Here is an 18,251-nt window from a genome sequence, read left to right as displayed (position 1 = left end):
AATTAAAAGAGAAAATGTAGCGTCAATGGAAACCGTTAGATTTGTTTATAAAGTTTTGGGGGAATGGAATAGAAGGGTACTTGTGGCGATAGTGTCAGAGAGAGAGAGAGTTTGAGAGAGAGAATAGAGGAGATATTAACAACCAGTAAACATAATATGAAACCTTTTGCGTATTGTGTGGAGGACGGACGGTGTATTCATGGATGGATGGGAAGAGAGAGATGTATTTGAAATAAGAAAAACTACTGTGACAGAGTCCATCTACGCTGATTAGTTTGTAAGTATTTAGACAGGGTATAAATGAAATCAAAATAGAATTTTTAACAAACTGTTTATTCAAAAGAAACCAACTTGAATTAAAAAGGCAACTCAAAGGAAAACTAACCCATATTGTATCTTTTCTGTTGCTACGCGATCTTCCACTAGCTCCCAATGAGGAAAAATGACGAAAAAGAAGACATAACAAAACATTTTAAGGACTCTAATATTTTCTCCAGAATCCTTCATTATTTTGTACTTCTATCATGCGTCTTGGCATACAATGTATAAGCCGTCGGACGTAACAGCCTGAAGAAGCAACTTCCTCCCAGGCTTCCAGGGCGCAAGGCCACAGTCACCCCTTGAGGATCAAAAGTTACCCCTAACCTACCCAAGTACGTAGTATAAACTAACGCAGCTGTAACATGTGCAGGCACACCTACAGTTGACGATTCATTCAAATATTTTACGAACAATACGTTCAAAAATACATTCATTTTAAACATAGCCACCACAAAATATTTCACCTAGCTAGCAATAGCATGAAGCAGGAAACTATTCTTTCTTGTAAGCATTCTGCATTAGATGTAGCCTTAAGAAAACACGTATTCAACCACGACAACTAAGTGGAATGTAAAAGTAAACAGGTTTTGCGGCAGCTTCTCCAAATAATAGTATATAATACACGTTTTGTGTACTTATAACATGTACTCAGTGTCTCTGAAACAATACGTGCTTCACGACGGAAATTACTTTCTGCTGAGGTTCTTCATTTACACCTCAATGATACACGACTACTAGAGAACATTGCTCTTTACGGCAGTCAATCCACTTGCAAATTAACACCATGATATGCAACTAAACGTGCTACTCCTAGCTGCTACTGAATAAGAATTTGATTATTAACGCATCAAACCAGTCTCAGGACTGATGACCACAACAACAACAACATATTAACGTGTCTTCATAACCATGTGTACGGCGTTTGACTGTCAGTGAGCATAGACGTTTTCGTCTCCTTATTTCTAGGTAAACGTGCGCACATCTCGCTAATGGTGGACCAACATTGGACATTTCCCGTCTGTTCCTGGTTAGACAACGGCGGCGGTAGGAGCCGGGTTCGAATCCCGGTCAGGCAATACAACTTCAGTCGTCATTTAAGGTTCCAACCTCACTATTGGTGACAAACTGCGATATCTACATTCTGATTTTACGTACTTAATCAACAATCCAATTAGGTGCTGGGTTCGCATCCTTGTCACCAGCATTACATGATGGTATTTCAATTTTAAACATGTGCATCTTTTGTTCTTTGACAATGCAAAAATATACGTCTTTCGAGGTTAATTACCAAGAAGGTAATTGTCATGTTAGGGTTCCTGGTTTCGTACAAACATTATCGTCATTTACGTTCAAGCTGAGAATTGATAACTGATGCTGGTGAAAACATCAATATTTGACGTCTCTTTCTGCCTAGTGATCGTGTCTCGATAAGGCACAAAGCTTTGCTTGGTTAACAATGGCTTTACGTTCTGGGTTGGCATCCAGATCCAGAACAAAGACGTTGGTCATGTCATTTAAAGTACAACTTTGAGTACAAGTAAATGTTGATGAGTAATGTGAACAATGATATTACTTGTGATTCTCTGTTAATGTTGGGAATTCCGACATTAATCACGTTTTCTTGTAACTGCTTAGTATTACATAAAGTTGATGCCAAACCACTCCCCATCGAACGTTGAACAACGTTCAGCATATGTTGGGTAAACCTTTTAGAAAGCAAAGAACTTGTTCCCAATTGCCATACGACTTTATAAATCCATATACTGTCTCAAATATTTAATTGTACCTAAGGATTACTGAACGATTTATGTGACAAAATTAGTTGTCCCATAACGTTTGAAATGTCACTTATTGTAATTAAGTTTACAAACGCTAAGGACTGTCTGATCTCTTCTGTACTATCGTGGTACTATCTGGACGGACTGTCATAAAGACCGGTGTTCTCTAGTAGTCTCTAGCGGTACCCATTGTGTATCTTACAACTACTGTGCTGTGGAGGGTTGCGACTACGTGCAACACAGATATGCTATGTTGGTTGCATACATTCAGGTGCAGCCTACAAGTTGGAATTCAAGTGCGACCCACTTTTTATGCTGTCAAGTGTACCTTGGGTGCTCACAGCTGTAAATCATAGACTAGGAAGCAGGAGACAGACAAGAGTAGCTGGGCACACTATAGAATACCAGTAGAGAATGCTATAATTGAATAATCAAACACATGTTCTTGCAATCAAGCAGAACATAACAAGGATTTCCAGACGAAAATACCTCTTTCATTTTCTATGTTTGGCCAACAGTTCTACATCTAGATCTACATATACGTATTCTGGAAAGCACTGTACAGTGTATGGCGGAGGGCATGTTGTACCAATATTATCAATTGTCTTTCATACTGCATTCCTCTATTGAGTAGGGGACTGCCTATATGCTATAGGCTTTCAGTAAGTAATACAAGGGATTTATTTTTCGTCCAATTTCGGTTAAAATGCCATCGTGGAATATTCCCATTTCAGCCCTTGTAGTTCCATGAAGTTTAGATAGGTAGCGGCGCTATAAGTTGCTTTCAAATTGGCGTCTGTAACAGAGGTGCGTTCCAAGCAGAGAGCTGTCATTGCGTTTCTTTTGATGGAAAACCAGAGCATCGCAGATATTTGTAGGCGCTTGCAGAATGTCTGCGGAGACCTGGCACTGAACAAAAGCACGGCGAGGCGTTTGTCATCGTCGCAGCAAGGTCGCGCAAGCCTGTCCCACCTCCCGCGTGCTGGCCGGCCGCTCACAGCTCTTACTCCTGCAATGTTGGAACGTGCGGACACTCTCATTCGAAGTAATCGACGTATCAAAGTCGAGCACCTCGCTGCTGAACTGGACATCTGTTGGTAGTGCTGACACAGACATCAAACAATTGCGGTACTCAAAGGAGTGTGCCTTCTTGGTTCCTCGCCGCCTAATAGAAGGCCATCTGTGCGCAATTGCTTGCTTGTTACGAGGCTCATGGTGACAATTTTTTGTCGAACATCGTTATACATGCGATAAAACATGGGTTCACCACTTAGAATCGTCCATGGATGGAGCCCCACCAGCTCTTTTCGGATGCAAAATTTCAAACCGCAACGTCAGCCGATAAAGTCGTGGCGACTGCCTTCTGGGATTGACGTTCTCCTTTCTGCTGCAACGATCAACTACGAAGTGTATTGTGCTACGCTTCAATAATTTAAGAAATGACTTCGTCATGTTCGTCACCACAAAAATGCGAACACACTCCTTCTCCATGACAATGAAATAGCCTCGCACAAGTCTGAGCATCCAAGAGGAGCTCACAAAACTTCAGCAGACTACTCTTTCTCATCCAACCTACAGCCCAAATCTCGCACCTTCCGACCTCCACCGGTTCGGCTCAATGAAGGAGTAACTCCACGGGAAGCAGTACGTGGGTGATGGGGACGTTGTTGGTGCAGTAAGATGTTGCCTCCGACGTCAAGAGAGTGGTACCATGCGCACACACAGGCCCTTGAAATAATGAGGCGTAAGGCCGTCGTACTGGGCAGAAATTATGTTGAAAAATACGATTTTGTAGCCAAAAGAGTGGGGAACAATATGGTCTACTTGATTCCTGATTAAAACGGAATAATATGAACCTGCTTTCAGAAAAAGGTGTTGCATTAGTTACTGACCTCTACAAGGGCCAAAATTTCTGTTATCTCTCTTTCACGATCCCTAGGCGACACATATGTTGGCGGCAGCATGATGGTCGCGCAGTCACCGTGGAATAGATGTTCTCCAAATTTACCCAACAGCGTTTCGTCTTTGTTCCTAAGCTTCCCATTTAAGTTCTTCAAGCACTTGTGTTACATAATAAATGTATACGGGCCATATCGAGCAGTTATGATCGTAGCTGCACGTCTTTGAATTTATTCGTCGCCTCCAAACACCAGAAAAGTGTTCGAGAACTGGTCGCACTAGCAGATGCGACGCACTTCCCCGTAACTTTTCCAAGTCCGGATCTTGCATTTCCCTGCCAGCGTTATCATGCTGACGGCGACCGTACACTATGGGTGATGTGTGTTTATCACATTACTATTGTGCGATCCTGCCCACTCTTGTCTTATAGGGTGCCTAGGAGGCTGCTTTCTCGGATAGCTACACAACATACAAGCAAATCATATTAATGCAGTTTATCACAGTAATTGAACTGACAATACTTAACTTGCGTATGTACAAGGTGGGTCGCAAGCAATTGGCGACATGCAAATAATCAGTATCCTTCCATAGATAGAAAGCGATTTCATAAATTCACTGTAGCTCCATTTATTGGCATATGGTCACGACACACTACAGATACGTAGAGAAACTCATAAAGTTTTGTTCGGCTGAAGCCGCACTTCAGGTTCCTGCCGCCAGAGCGCTCGAGAGCGCAGTGAAACAAAATGGCGACAGGAGCCGAGAAAGCGTATGTCGTGCTTGAAATGCTCTCACATCAGTCAGTCATAACAGTGCAACGACACTGCAGGACGAAGTTCAACAAAGATCCACCAACTGCTAACTCCATTCGGCGATGGTATGCGCAGTTTAAAGCTTCTGGACGCCTCTGTAAGGGGAAATCAACGGGTCGGCCTGCAGTGAGCGAAGAAACGGTTGAACGCGTGCAGGCAAGTTTCACGCGTAGCCCGCGGAAGTCGACGAATAAAGCAAGCAGGGAGCTAAACGTACCACAGCCGACGGTTTGGAAAATCTGACGGAAAAGGCTAAAGCAGAAGCCTTACCGTTTACAATTGCTACAAGCCCTGACACCCGATGACAAATTCAAACGCTATTTTCGGCGCGGTTGCAACAGCTCATGGAAGAGGATGCGTTCAATGCAAAACTTGTTTTCAGTGATGAAGCAACATTTTTTCTTAATGATAAAGTGAACAGACACAATGTGCGAATCTGGGCAGTAGAGAATCCTCACGCATTCGTGCAGAAAATTCACAATTCACCAAAAGTTAATGTGTTTTGTGCAATCTCACGGTTTAAAGTTTACGGCCAATTTTTCTTCTGCGAAAAAAACGTTACAGGACACGTGTATCTGGACGTGCTGGAAAATTGGCTCATGCCACAACTGGAGACCGACAGCGCCGACTTCATCTTTCAACAGGATGGTGCTCCACCGCACTTCCATCATGATGTTAGGCATTTCTTAAACAGGAGATTGGAAAACCGATGGATCGGTCGTGGTGGAGATCATGATCAGCAATTCAAGTCATGGCCTCCACGCTCTCCCGACTTAACCCCATGCGATTTCTTTCTGTGGGATTATGTGAAAGATTCAGTGTTTAAACCTCCTTTACCAAGAAACGTGCCAGAACTGCGAGCTCGCATCAACGATGCTTTCGAACTCATTGATGGGGACATGCTGCGCCGTGTGTGGGAGGAACTTGATTATCGGCTTGATGTCTGCCGAATGACTAAAGGGGCACATATCGAACATTTGTGAATCCCTAAAAAAACTTTTTGAGTTTTTGTATGTGTGTGCAAAGCATTGTGAAAATATCTCAAATAATAAAGTTATTGTAGAGCTGTGAAATCGCTTCAATCATTTGTAATAACCCTGTACAATTACCGCACTCGCAATTGATGTAGATCACAAGTTTCAGCTAAACAGTTAGGATGACGGCTGGTCTTCTGGTGCGGCTGAGACTTGCTGGGTGGCGCTTGTATTCTCTCCGGAGTGAGGCCGCTCCTGTCGTGGTGCGGTCCTGACGTCACCTCACAGCCTTCTCTGCGGTTACATTCCATGCCGACGTGCCGGCGCTTGATGTTACGCCAGAACGATTATCATGTTTTTATATATTGCTACGGTGCCGATTTTGCCAACAAATCCCCCACGTTTGTTGGATAGCTGTGTTTTTCAACGTGTACCGGCAGCAGCTGCTATCCAAACTTCGCAAACAGACGAGTGGCTTGCAAGAAAGCCGTCTACGACATCCTGCTACTGGATGCTAAAATACTACGTCTATAGCGTTCTGCAGTGCAGCAGTCAGCCTTGATACTGGACTGCGTTTCCACATGCCACGGTACAAAGCTGCGGCTCCACCTACCTAACAGGGGCCGAGCTGCAGTCGCAGACAGCTGCCCAGACCTACTCAGCCGTGAATAACACTTCTACTCGGATCTCCCACACTCACCGACGCCGTGACTCTCTTCGCACGCACCAGCCGATGGTCCAGTGTGGTGCTGAGCAGCGCCGGCCGGTGTGGCCGTGCGGTTGTAGGCGCTTCAGTCTGGAACCCGTGACCGCTACGGTCGCAGGTTCGAATCCTGCCTCGCGCATGGATGTGTGTGATGTCCTTAGTTAGGTCCTAGGGGACTGATGACCACAGATTTTTTAAGTCCCATAGCACTCAGAGCCATTTTGCTGAGCAGCCCCAACCTTACCAAGGAAAGACATCAGCTGGGCAAAGCCGCGGGTCTCGAACTGGTACCGCCGTTGGAGTTGTCTGCTACCAGGATGACGCCATTCTTGTGCCAGGTTGACCACTTCACTGGTCACTTCCGACCCATTGTGACAGCACTGTATACACTCGTCGCCGCGGGCCCGTGCACAGTGTGTTATGCTAGGGTAGCGCTCTGCTGACTCGATGAATACGCCCGCTGCATGTGACCAGACATCGTGCTCTTGTGTGGAAGTCACGCTGAAAGAGCTGGCCTGACTCTGTGCTTGCCGCGGTATTTGAAGATCCCAACGAACAGTTCCTGCACACCCCACTGTGGGCAGAAGTGGCCTTCCTGGGTTACAGATTCGCATCTGATACTACCAGTGCTATTACAAAGTGTTATCAGCATTGATGAAGCCGATACTAATATATTATGTCCTGCTGCTTTAACATTTCAGAGGTTTCTGGTTTGTTCTTCACCGGATTTCCTATGATTCTCGTTTCATTCCCATAGATTGCAGTTCACCCGACTCACAGTTGCAGGAGATTTTTCCACAGTTCCACATCAATATCTGATACCAGAGGTGCTATTCTATTGAAGAAAGTTTTCTTGAATCATGCCAGTTTTCTACCGATATCGTCGTTGCTTCGCCATCCTTAACTGTTTTGCATCCTAGGCGGCAGAATTCTTGCATCTTCTTCATCTCAGTTTTGATGTAAAGCAGGTCGCTGGTCTCCTTCACTCTTCTCTTCAGCGCTATAATTTTCCCTATGTTGATTTAGTATCCGGCAGTGATGCGTGTTTTCCATATAGGCCTGGTAACGACTTGGAAGAGAGGTCAGAGATAATGTGGCCACCTCTGCATCCTTCTCACATAGGTCCAGTCTCTGACGCGACAGTTGAGTCCGTAAATACGCCGCCCCACACTTCTCCGACAGTTCTCACAATTCCCTGGACGTTTCTATTCACGTGACATTGACAGTACAGTGATTCACTTCCCCTGTGTTTATGTTTCTTGATTCTAATCACTCCCTGGAATCTTTGTGCACGCTTACAACGACTTTCGCTGCGGTCTGGACTTTGCTTTTGGCTTTTCTTTCACTTCGTGTACTCCATTGTCATAAAGAATCAGAATCGCTTATTTGCCGCAGCAGTCTCTATGTCACCGCCAGTGCTGCTGATAGCAATCTGTCTGTACACAGTAGGGTACACAAGTTTATGCTTGAACCCTATTCTGTGCTGAGTATCATGTCCATTATTTCAACAGGTCCGAGTCGACTGCCGACCTGAGCGCTGAGATCTGTCCCCCTTGCTTTTTAATCCTCTTCCGAAGTTTGCTACGAATTCTTTCATTGCATTTTCAAAGTGTAGGTTATGCAAACAGTGGTGATAGTTTGGAACCCCATCTTACACCCTTCTGAACACGAACTTGCCTTCATTCGTTGTATTGGAGACGCGAAGCCATTGACCACAAAAGTGATAGCGTGACGTACCTTAATGTGGCGCACACACACGTGTCGTCTTTCTGTGGGGCATCAGAAGAATGGATTACGTGGCGGTGAGTCACGTTGAGTGACGACGTAGAACTCTGGCGGCCCCGTGGCGGCCTGGCTGCTACCTGCTGAACCCTGTTTTTACCTGACAGTGACGGATCTGTGACGATAGTAAAGGCAGGCGGAGGTGGCGCGATAGGCCCGCACCACTGGTTTTGGCCGGTGATTAATGAAGTCTCGCCTTCCCGTAGCAACGCGATAAGCCTCCTCTGTGCACCGCAGCCACCGGCACGAGACGCTTTGGGGAGAAAAAGCCGGCTGTGGGTTTGATGGACTCGCGTACCAAAAGCCCCGACCTCAGTCCCATTTAACGTTTTTCTGGCTGAACTTGGAATGCTTCGGCTGTCCACACCGACTCCTTTCATAAACGGGCAAACTGGCAAGCTCCCAGCACCCCAACCTCCTTTTTTTTCTTTTCTTTTTTTTTTATTTTTAAATGAAAAAGTACGGGGCTCTGACAGGCTGCTCTGCCTGGCTGTGTGCGGCAGTCATCTGTGCAGAGCGCGCAAGGAAGGTCTTGCGGAGTTTGCAAACCAGCCACGTGTTTGGTATCGTGGGATCCTAAACTGATACGCAAGATAGAGGACAGAATTCGATGTTATGCAAATCACACCTACGTGGGTTTATACTGAATCTCCGGAATGTGTGTAATGCAATATTTTAGTGACCCACATATAAGTCTATGTTGGGGTTGCTAGCCTCTCATATAATTCATTCGGTAAAAAATGACATGACCGCGTAGCACTGATAGCTGGGAGGACCCGTTCGGGAAATTCGGCAGCCGCGTTCCAGGTCTTACTTTAGGTGACGCCACACTGGGCGACCTGCGCGTTGGTGGCGATGACACGATGATGGGGACAACAGAACACTCAGTCCAAGCGCGGAGAAAATCTCCAACCCGACCGGTAATCGAACACGGGTCTGCTGCATAGTAGGCAAACACGTTAACACTCAGCTAAGCAGGCGGACATCAGTGTGACAAATTAATTGATCGAAGTTCCCTCCGAAAATGGTGATGGAAAAGGATTCTGCTGCGTGTAACTGTTAACAGATATATGCCGTCCTAAAAAATTACAGTTACATTTATTTTTCTTAAATTGCAATGGAAAATAGATCATGAATTTTTACAAGGAACAGTTATGTACAGGGTGTCCGAAAAGTCTTTCCCTGATTACATAAATTGATAACTCAGGCTAGAAGTAAGATGCAAATATGAAACTTGTGTCGAATTTTGCAAAAACAGACATAATGTGTTATGGGATAACAGCAATCAGTGATTTTATGTTACTTAAAATCCGTCTTGATTGCAATTGTTTTTCGTTATTATTCATATGACCGGTTTCGGTTCATTCAGAACCATCTTCAGATCTGATATTTCAGTTACAGGAGTAACCCGTCCAAATCCAGCAACTTTCACATGCTACGTCACATGACGTAGATGTGACGTAGCATGTGAAAGTTGCTGGATTTGGACGGGTTACTCCTGTAACTGAAATACCAGATCTGAAGATGGTTCTGAATGAACCGAAACCGGTCATATGAATAATAATAAAAAAAAATTGCAATCAAGACGGATTTTAAGTAACATTGTGTCGAATTGTTTACAACTATCAAAGTTTTTTTTCTGTTTTAGGTTCGCAGTACGTAAGTAGTGGATGAGGTGCAGTGCCCAAGAATCCCTGTTAACCAATCAGGAGAAGGCACAGTGTGTCCTGTGGTACCATGACACACGATCACCAACCACAGTGCAAAGACACTTCCAGACGACATTTGGAAGGAATCCACCTGATGTCAAGAGCATTAAAGCCTGGTATGAGAAGTTCAAGAACACAGGATCGGTTGCTGACCTTCCGAGGTCTGGTCGACCAAGAACCTCAGCAGACAGGGTGGAAGCTGTAAGGCAGTCTTTTCTGCCAAGTCCGAAGAAATCGGTGCGCAGGGCCTCACGTGAATTACAGATGCCAAAAAGCTCTCTCCATAACATTTTACACAAACGTTTATTGTTTCGTGCATACAAAGTGCAAATCGTTCAGACCTCGTTGCCCAGGCCGGCCGTGGTGGCCGAGCGGTTCTAGGCGCTACAGTCGAACCGGTCGAACCACGTGACCGCTACGGTCGCAGGTTCGAATCGTGCCTCGGGCATGGATGTGTGTGATGTCCTTAGGTTAGTTAGGTTTAATTAGTTCTAAGTACTAGGGGACTGAAGACCTTAGAAGTTAAGTCCCATAGTGCTCAGAGCCATTTGAACCATTTGAACCTTGTTGCCCAATGACAGTACACGTCGATATGACTTTGCGGTAGAAATGCTATCACGTATTGCAGTAGTTTGAGAAACGAAGATTTTGTGAGGTAGCTGATTCATGAAAGGTATATGTTATTGTTAGTCAGGGCCATTCTTTTGCAGGAATTTTTGAAAGTCAGATTGCGTTGCGCTAAAAATATTGTGTGTCAGTTTAAGTACAGTCATTTATAATTTTTCTATGGGGATGTTTCACTTTTTAGGTATAAACAGTGTTCTAGTACTCGGCGATAGAGATAAATAACTATTGTTATTCACGTAGAAATGAATTTAATGTAAGTATTCTATGTTAACAAAATGATTTGATATTTTGTCTGTATTGTAGTCTCATATTAAATGAAACCGTTAAGCCGGCCGGTGTAGCCGTGCGGTTCTAGGCGCTTCAGTTTGGAACAGCGTGACCGCTACGGTCGCAGGTTCGAATCGTGCCTCGGGCATGGATGTGTGTGATGTCCTTAGGTTAGTTAGGTTTAATTAGTTCTAAGTTCTAGGGGACTGAAGACCTTAGAAGTTAAGTCCCATAGTGCTCAGAGCCATTTGAACCATTTGAACCTTGTTGCCCAATGACAGTACACGTCGATATGACTTTGCGGTAGAAATGCTATCACGTATTGAGGACGATGATGGTTATGTCAGACGAATTGCCTTTTCTGACGAGGCGACCTTTTTTTTCAGTGGAGTAGTGAATCGCCATAATGTGCGCATTTGCGGTTCACAACCCCCTGCCGAGGTCATGGAGTGCACCAGAGGCAGTCCAAAGGTAAATCTTCGGTGCGCGCTATTGCACGATCGAATTATCGGGCCATTCTTCTTCGCCGAGGCTACCGTCACATCTGCAGTGTACCTGGACATGTTGCAACTGTATGCTGTTCCTCAGCTGCTTCAGTATCACCTCGATGTCTTGTTTCAGCAAGACGGTGCACCGCCTCATTGGGGTTTGGACGTCCGTGCCTATCTCGATATGACCTTCCCTGGGCGGTGGATTGGCCGTGATGGGCAAACGGTTTGGCCTCCACGCTCTCCTGACATAGCCCCATTAGACTTCTTTTTATGGGGTTATGTCAAGGACGAGGTCTACCGAACACGTGTACCAGATCTTGACCAGATCTTGAAACCCTGCGGCAACGGATAACCACAGTCATTGAATCGATCCCTCCAGTGATGTTGGCTAATGTGTGGACGGAAACTGAATATCGCTTAGATGTGCTATGTGCTACGAAGGGTGCTCATGTGGAAATTAACTGATGTGTGAAAAAAACTTTGATAGTCTGTAAACAATTAGACACCAGTTTCATATTTGTATCTTACTTCTAACCTGAGTTATCAATTTATGTAATCAGGGAAAGGCTTTTCGGACACCGTGCATATTAACGTAAATTAAACATGTAAACAGTCCTCACCTGATACAGGTGTGTGCAAGAACCTAGTAAAACGATACTGCGTGGAATCAAGTGTTCTTCTCTGCTACAAGAAGGGGCAGGAAATAGAACTAGCGAAATGTATAACATCAATAAACAAGTGAGTTATCGGGCGCAGTGCCACGATATCAACTGAGGAGGCAAAGTGGTTCTGCAGATGCCACCGCTGAGAAACCTCATTTACAATTTTGGGCAGTTCAGAAATCAACTGGAACCGTGCAGGCTGCAGCTGCGCCTCGCTGGTGACGCTTGCTACCCGTGGTCGGCTCTGTTGCCCGGAGATGGGCTCTGCCTTCAAGACCGCTCGAAGTGCGAGGGTGAAAAAACTAAGTGTTTGTCCGCATGGGTTGACAAATGAAACTGCGAATGGAATTACTCTGCAGCGAGAGCGACAAAGTAAGTGAGCGACTCCTGTGGCGGCCAGGAACCACTACCGAAGACTTTTCTTCCGCCGCGCACGCAGATAGCGATTGCCCCGTTGGAGCAATCGTCGCTGATAAACAAAGCTTTCGCCAGTTTTGGACTTACAGCAAAGTCAAAAAAATGGTTCAAATGGGTCTGAGCACTATGGGACTTGCGGTTCCAGACTGATGCGCCTAGAACCGCTCGGCCACTCCGGCCGGCTACAGCAAAGTCGTCCAGACTGCCACTTCCGTACTCCGTCAACCTAGGCGCCAGTACCAGTCCTTCCAGACAATTCCCGGCGGTGGCTGCAAACGTGTGCTGACGTAACGGTCGTCCGCCGCTCGTGGTCTCGCGGTAGCGTTCTCGCTTCCCGAGCACGGGGTCCCGGGTTCGATTCCCGGCGGGGTCAGGGATTTTCACCTGCCTCGAGATGACTGGGTGTTTGTGTTGTCCTCATCATTTCATCATCATCCAGGAAAGTGGCGAAATTGGACTGAGCAAAGATTGGATAATTGTACGGGCGCTGATAACCACGCAGTTGAGCGCCCCACAAACCAAACATCATCATCATCATCACGTAACGGTCGAGCAACCTACCACTGCCTTCGCCAGGACTTGGTGCGGCGAAATTTTTTGACGATGGGCGCCAACGGTATATGATAACTGAGTTGGTACATGTGGCGCCATTCTCGCGGTTATCCCCCGGAACTCGGCGACCATTTCTCTGAAACGTTCCAAACAACAGCACTAACGCGGCGATGTGCTGGCGTGTTCCTTCCCAAAACATGAAGTTTTCGCGAGAAAACTGGCTCCAGCCATTGCAAAAATAGCGAGCGGCCGTCACTCTGGTCCCTGAGACCCGACATCAGAAGATAATGCCGCCGAGATTCTGTCCACAATTCCCAGCGACCGGATGTCACGCCTGCCCCCTGACTGTTCACTGCTAGTGAGATGTTAGCCTCCTCACAGAACAGAAGTTCCCGCTCGTCTTCAACGTGACATGAACAGAACTATGACAAGCATGCATCCTACTCCCGGTCATGTACATGGCGTTACTTTGCATGAAAGTGTAATACGGTAGCGAAATGATATAAAACTGCATGTATGCAAGATAGTCTGGTTTTATAGATATTAATAGGTACCGAGCGAGGTGGCGCAGTGGTTAGTACACTGAACTCGCATTCGGGAGAACGACGGTTCAAACCCGCGACGAGAATCCTGATTTAGGTTTTCCGTGATTTCCCTAAAGCGCTTCAGGCAAATGTCGGGATGGTTCCTATGAAAGGGCACGCCGACTTCCTTCCCCATCCTTTCCTTATCCAATGGGGCCGATGACCTCGCTGTTTGGTCCCCTCCGCCAAATCAACCAACCAACCTTAATCAGCGTATGGAGAGGCCAGACTGAATAACCAACGAAAGGCTAACGTTCTACGAGACGGGATGTGGAATGTCAGGAGCCTGAAAGTGGTAGGCATGCTAGAAAACCTAAAAAGGCTCAATCTAGATGCAGTAGGGTTCAATGAAGTGAAATGGAAAGAACACATAGATTTCTAGTCACATGAGTATAGAGTAATATAAACAGCAGCAGAAGTATAACGGGAGTACGAAGGTAGAGCAGAAAATATGTTAATTATGAACAGATCAGTGATAGGCTTGTTCTCATCAGAATCGACAGCAAACCAACGCCGACAACGATAGTTCAGGTATACCCGCCGACGTCGCAAGCTGAAGATGAAGACATAGAGAAAGTATATGAGGATATTGAACTGGTAATTCAGGACGTAGAGGGAGATGAAAATCAAATAGTCATGGGAAATTGGAAAGCGGGTGTAGGGGAAGCAGTAGAAGGAATTGTTGGAGGAGAATATTTGTTGGTACTAGGAATGAGAGAGGAGAAAGACTACATCGTCATCTGCATCTACACAGGTACTCCACAAACCACCGTTCGGTGCTTGATGGAGGGTGTCATGTACCACTACTAGTCATTTACTCACCTGTTGCACTAGCAAATAGAGAGAGCGAAAAACGACTATGTATAATCCTCCGTGTGAGCCCTAATTTCTCGTATGTTATCTTTGTGGTCCTTACTCGCAATGTACGTTGGCGGCAGTAGAATCACTCAGCATTCAGCTTTAAATGCCTGTGCACAAAATATTCTGAACAGTGGTCCTCGAAAAGAAAGTCGGCTTCCCTGCACGGATTCCCATTTGAGTTTCCGAATCATCTCCGTAAGACTTAAGGTCGTGTTCGAGCCTACTTGTGACAAATCTAGCAGCACACCTCTGAACTGCTCGAATGTCTTCCTTCAATCCGACCTGGTACATGTCCAAAAACGTGAGCAGTACTGAAGAATAGGTCGCACCAGCATCCTATGTGCATTCTCCTTTACATGTGAACCAAATTCTCCTAGAAATCCCCCAATAAACCGAAGTGTACCATTAGCCTACCCAACCACAGTTCTCACATTCTCGTTCCATTTCATGTCACTTTGCAACGTTATGCCCAGATATTCAAACGAATTGACTGTATTTTAACATTAAAGGTTTGTTTTTCCTACTCATCCGCACTAACTTACAGCGTGTTTCAAAAATGACCGGTATATTTGAAACGGCAATAAAAACTAAACGAGCAGCGATAGAAATACACCGTTTGTTGCAATATGCTTGGGACAACAGTACATTTTCAGGCGGACAAACTTTCGAAATTACAGTAGTTACAATTTTCAACAACAGATGGCGCTGCAAGTGATGTGAAAGATATAGAAGACAACGCAGTCTGTGGGTGCGCCATTCTGTACGTCGTCTTTCTGCTGTAAGTGTGTGCTGTTCACAACGTGCAAGTGTGCTGTAGACAATATGGTTTATTCCTTAGAACAGAGGATGTTTCTGGTGTTGGAATTCCACCGCCCAGAACACAGTGTTGTTGCAACAAGACGAAGTTTTCAACGGAGGTTTAATGTAACCAAAGGACCGAAAAGCGATACAATAAAGGATCTGTTTGAAAAATTTCAACGGACTGGGAACGTGACGGATGAACGTGCTGGAAAGGTAGGGCGACCGCGTACGGCAACCACAGAGGGCAACGCGCAGCTAGTGCAGCAGGTGATCCGACAGCGGCCTCGGGTTTCCGTTCGCCGTGTTGCAGCTGCGGTCCAAATGACGCCAACGTCCACGTATCGTCTCATGCGCCAGAGTATACACCTCTATCCGTACAAAATTCAAACGCGGCAACCCCTCAGCGCCGCTACCATTGCTGCACGAGAGACATTCGCTAACGATATAGTGCACAGGATTTATGACGGCGATATGCATGTGGGCAGCATTTGGTTTACTGACGAAGCTTATTTTTACCCGGACGGCTTCGCCAATAAACAGAACTGGCGCATATGGGGAACCGAAAAGCCCCATGTTGCAGTCCCATCGTCCCTGCATCCTCAAAAAGTACTGGTCTGGGCCGCCATTTCTTCCAAAGGAATCATTGGCCCATTTTTCAGATCCGAAACGATTACTGCATCACGCTATCTGGACATTCTTCGTGAATTTGTGGCGGTACAAACTGCCTTAGACGACACTGCGAACACCTCGTGGTTTATGCAAGATGGTGCCCGGCCACATCGCACGGCCGACGTCTTTAATTTCCTGAATGAATATTTCGATGATCGTGTGATTGCTTTGGGCTATCCGAAACATACAGGAGGCGGCGTGGATTGGCCTCCCTATTCGCCAGACATGAACCCCTGTGACTTCTTTCTGTGGGGACACTTGAAAAGACCAGGTGTACCGCCAGAATCCAGAAACAATTGAACAGCTGAAGCAGTACATCTCATCTGCATGTGAAGCCATTCCGCCAGACACGTTGTCAAAGGTTTCGGGTAATTTCATTCAGAGACTACGCCATGTTATTGCTACGCATGGTGGATATGTGGAAAATATCGTACTATAGAGTTTCCCAGACCGCAGCGCCATCTGTTGTAGAAAATTGTAATTTCGAAAGTTTGTCCGCCAGAAAATGTACTGTTGTCCCAAGCATATTGCAACAAACGGTGTATTTCTATCGCTGCTCTTTTAGTTTTTATTGCCGTTTCAAATATACCGGTCATTTTTGAAACACCCTGTATATTTTCCCACATTCACTATTCGATGCCATTCATCACACCAACAAGCAATTTTGTCTTAGACATCTTGTATCCTCCTACAACCACTCAACGACGTCATTTTCCAGTACACCACTGCATCGTCAGCGAACAGCAACAGACTGCCGCTTACCATGTCCGCCAGACAGTTTGTGTACGTAGAAACAACGGCGGTCCTGTCACACTTCCGTGGGGCGCTCCTGACGATACCCTCGCCTCTGACGAACACTCGCCGTCGAGGACGAATATTGGATTGTATTACTTAAAAAGTCTTCGAGCCACTCACGTCTGTCAACTTATTCCATATGCTCGGACCTTCACTAACGTCCTGCAACGGGGCACCGTGTGAAATGCTTTCCGGAAATCTAGAAATATGGAATCTGCTTATTGCTCTTTATCCATAGTTCGCAGTGTATCATGCGAGGAAAGGGCAAGTTTTGTTCGAGTGATGCTTTCTAAGACCATGATATAAGCTTCTCAGTGTCAAGAACGTTTGCAACATTCGAACTGAGAATATGGTCAAGAATTCTGCAGCAAACCGAAGTTAGGGATATTGGTCTGCAATTTTGTGGCTCCGTTCTTTTACCCTTCCTGTATACTGGAGTCAGCTGCGCTTTTTTCCAGTCGCTTGGGACTCTGTGCTGGGCGAGAGATTCACCACAAATGCAAGCTAGCTAAGGGACCAATGTCGTAGAGTGCTCCTTGTAAAACCGAATTGGAATTCCATCCGGAGATGGAGATTTACTAAGCTGCCTGTAATTAGTCAGGGCCTTTCTGTACTCCCCAGGCTTTGGAACTATTGCTGTAATAGCTAGCTTCCATTTTGTTGAGTTTTACTTCTTGGTATGCCGTCGAAAGTTCTTGCTTCCAAGGGAAATTTCTTTACTGCTCTTCCAGCGATTTCGTCCTTCCCTGGTGCCTTGTTTAGCAGGGCTTTCATGCAGCGGGTTTTGATGTAGCTGCGTATCTTGTTGGCAGTTGGCAGTAATGGGAGAAATCTTCATATCGTCTTCCTGGTTGTGTGCGTCGTGGTAGATAGTGATACCTTCTTCGGGCATCCATAGGTGCTGTATATCCACTGAGCCATCCACCGGCTTGAAATTATCTTCGAACAGTTCTGTTAATGTTTTATCTGTTGGTGTGAAGACTGTTGCACCTGTTGCTTCGAGTGGCGACATTCCTTGTGATGACTTCGCGATTATTCCGACAGTGTCTGATACAGATGGATCTGGTTGAAGTGATGAAAGTTTGTCTACCCGTCGTCGATTCCCGTAGTTTATGACAGCAGCTTTAATTTCCCTTCGATGTATATATTTCCTCCTCTTGTCTTGCCAGTCCTGGCAAATACGATTTCGTTCTCATATCGATTCTAGTATCTTCCACGGCAACACAGAGGCAGGACGGTTTAATGTTCTTCATGTCGTGTGGACATCACCAATGGTCCGTTCACTACTTTACTGAAATGTTACACAGCTTTATCGACGTCGATTTCCCCTTCTTCACGGTTCGTCGCCAGGGAGTAAGCAATTTGCTTCCTGTAAACTGTCCAGTTTGTTCTCTTCAGATTCATCTACATACTTCTGCTGCTGTGTTCAAATTGAATATTATAGGTAGATGATAGTATGGAATCATATGGTGAAGTTCCACTTTCATTAACTTGTTTATCGCATTAGGAATGGCAATCTCTAGGATCTATGCCGTCCTTTGATC

The 18,251-nt window shown here is 45.7% G+C and overlaps 1 protein-coding gene across 1 annotated transcript in view; it reads right to left on the bottom strand.

The window, feature by feature from the left end:
* Positions 1-17,719, bottom strand: part of LOC126150288 (Down syndrome cell adhesion molecule-like protein Dscam2) — a 198,272-nt gene extending 180,553 nt beyond the window's left edge. Inside the window, exon 1 of the mRNA XM_049915867.1 lies at positions 17,428-17,719. Coding sequence (XP_049771824.1) covers positions 17,428-17,719 — 292 coding nt within the window. The remainder of the gene's footprint in view (positions 1-17,427) is intronic.
* Positions 17,720-18,251: the final 532 nt, after the last annotated feature.

The sequence above is a fragment of the Schistocerca cancellata genome, chromosome 2, assembly GCF_023864275.1.
Source record: "Schistocerca cancellata isolate TAMUIC-IGC-003103 chromosome 2, iqSchCanc2.1, whole genome shotgun sequence".
In the NCBI taxonomy this organism is placed as follows: domain Eukaryota; kingdom Metazoa; phylum Arthropoda; class Insecta; order Orthoptera; family Acrididae; genus Schistocerca; species Schistocerca cancellata.
Note: the sequence above shows the minus strand (reverse complement) of the source record. Positions and strands in the feature narration are given on the sequence as shown.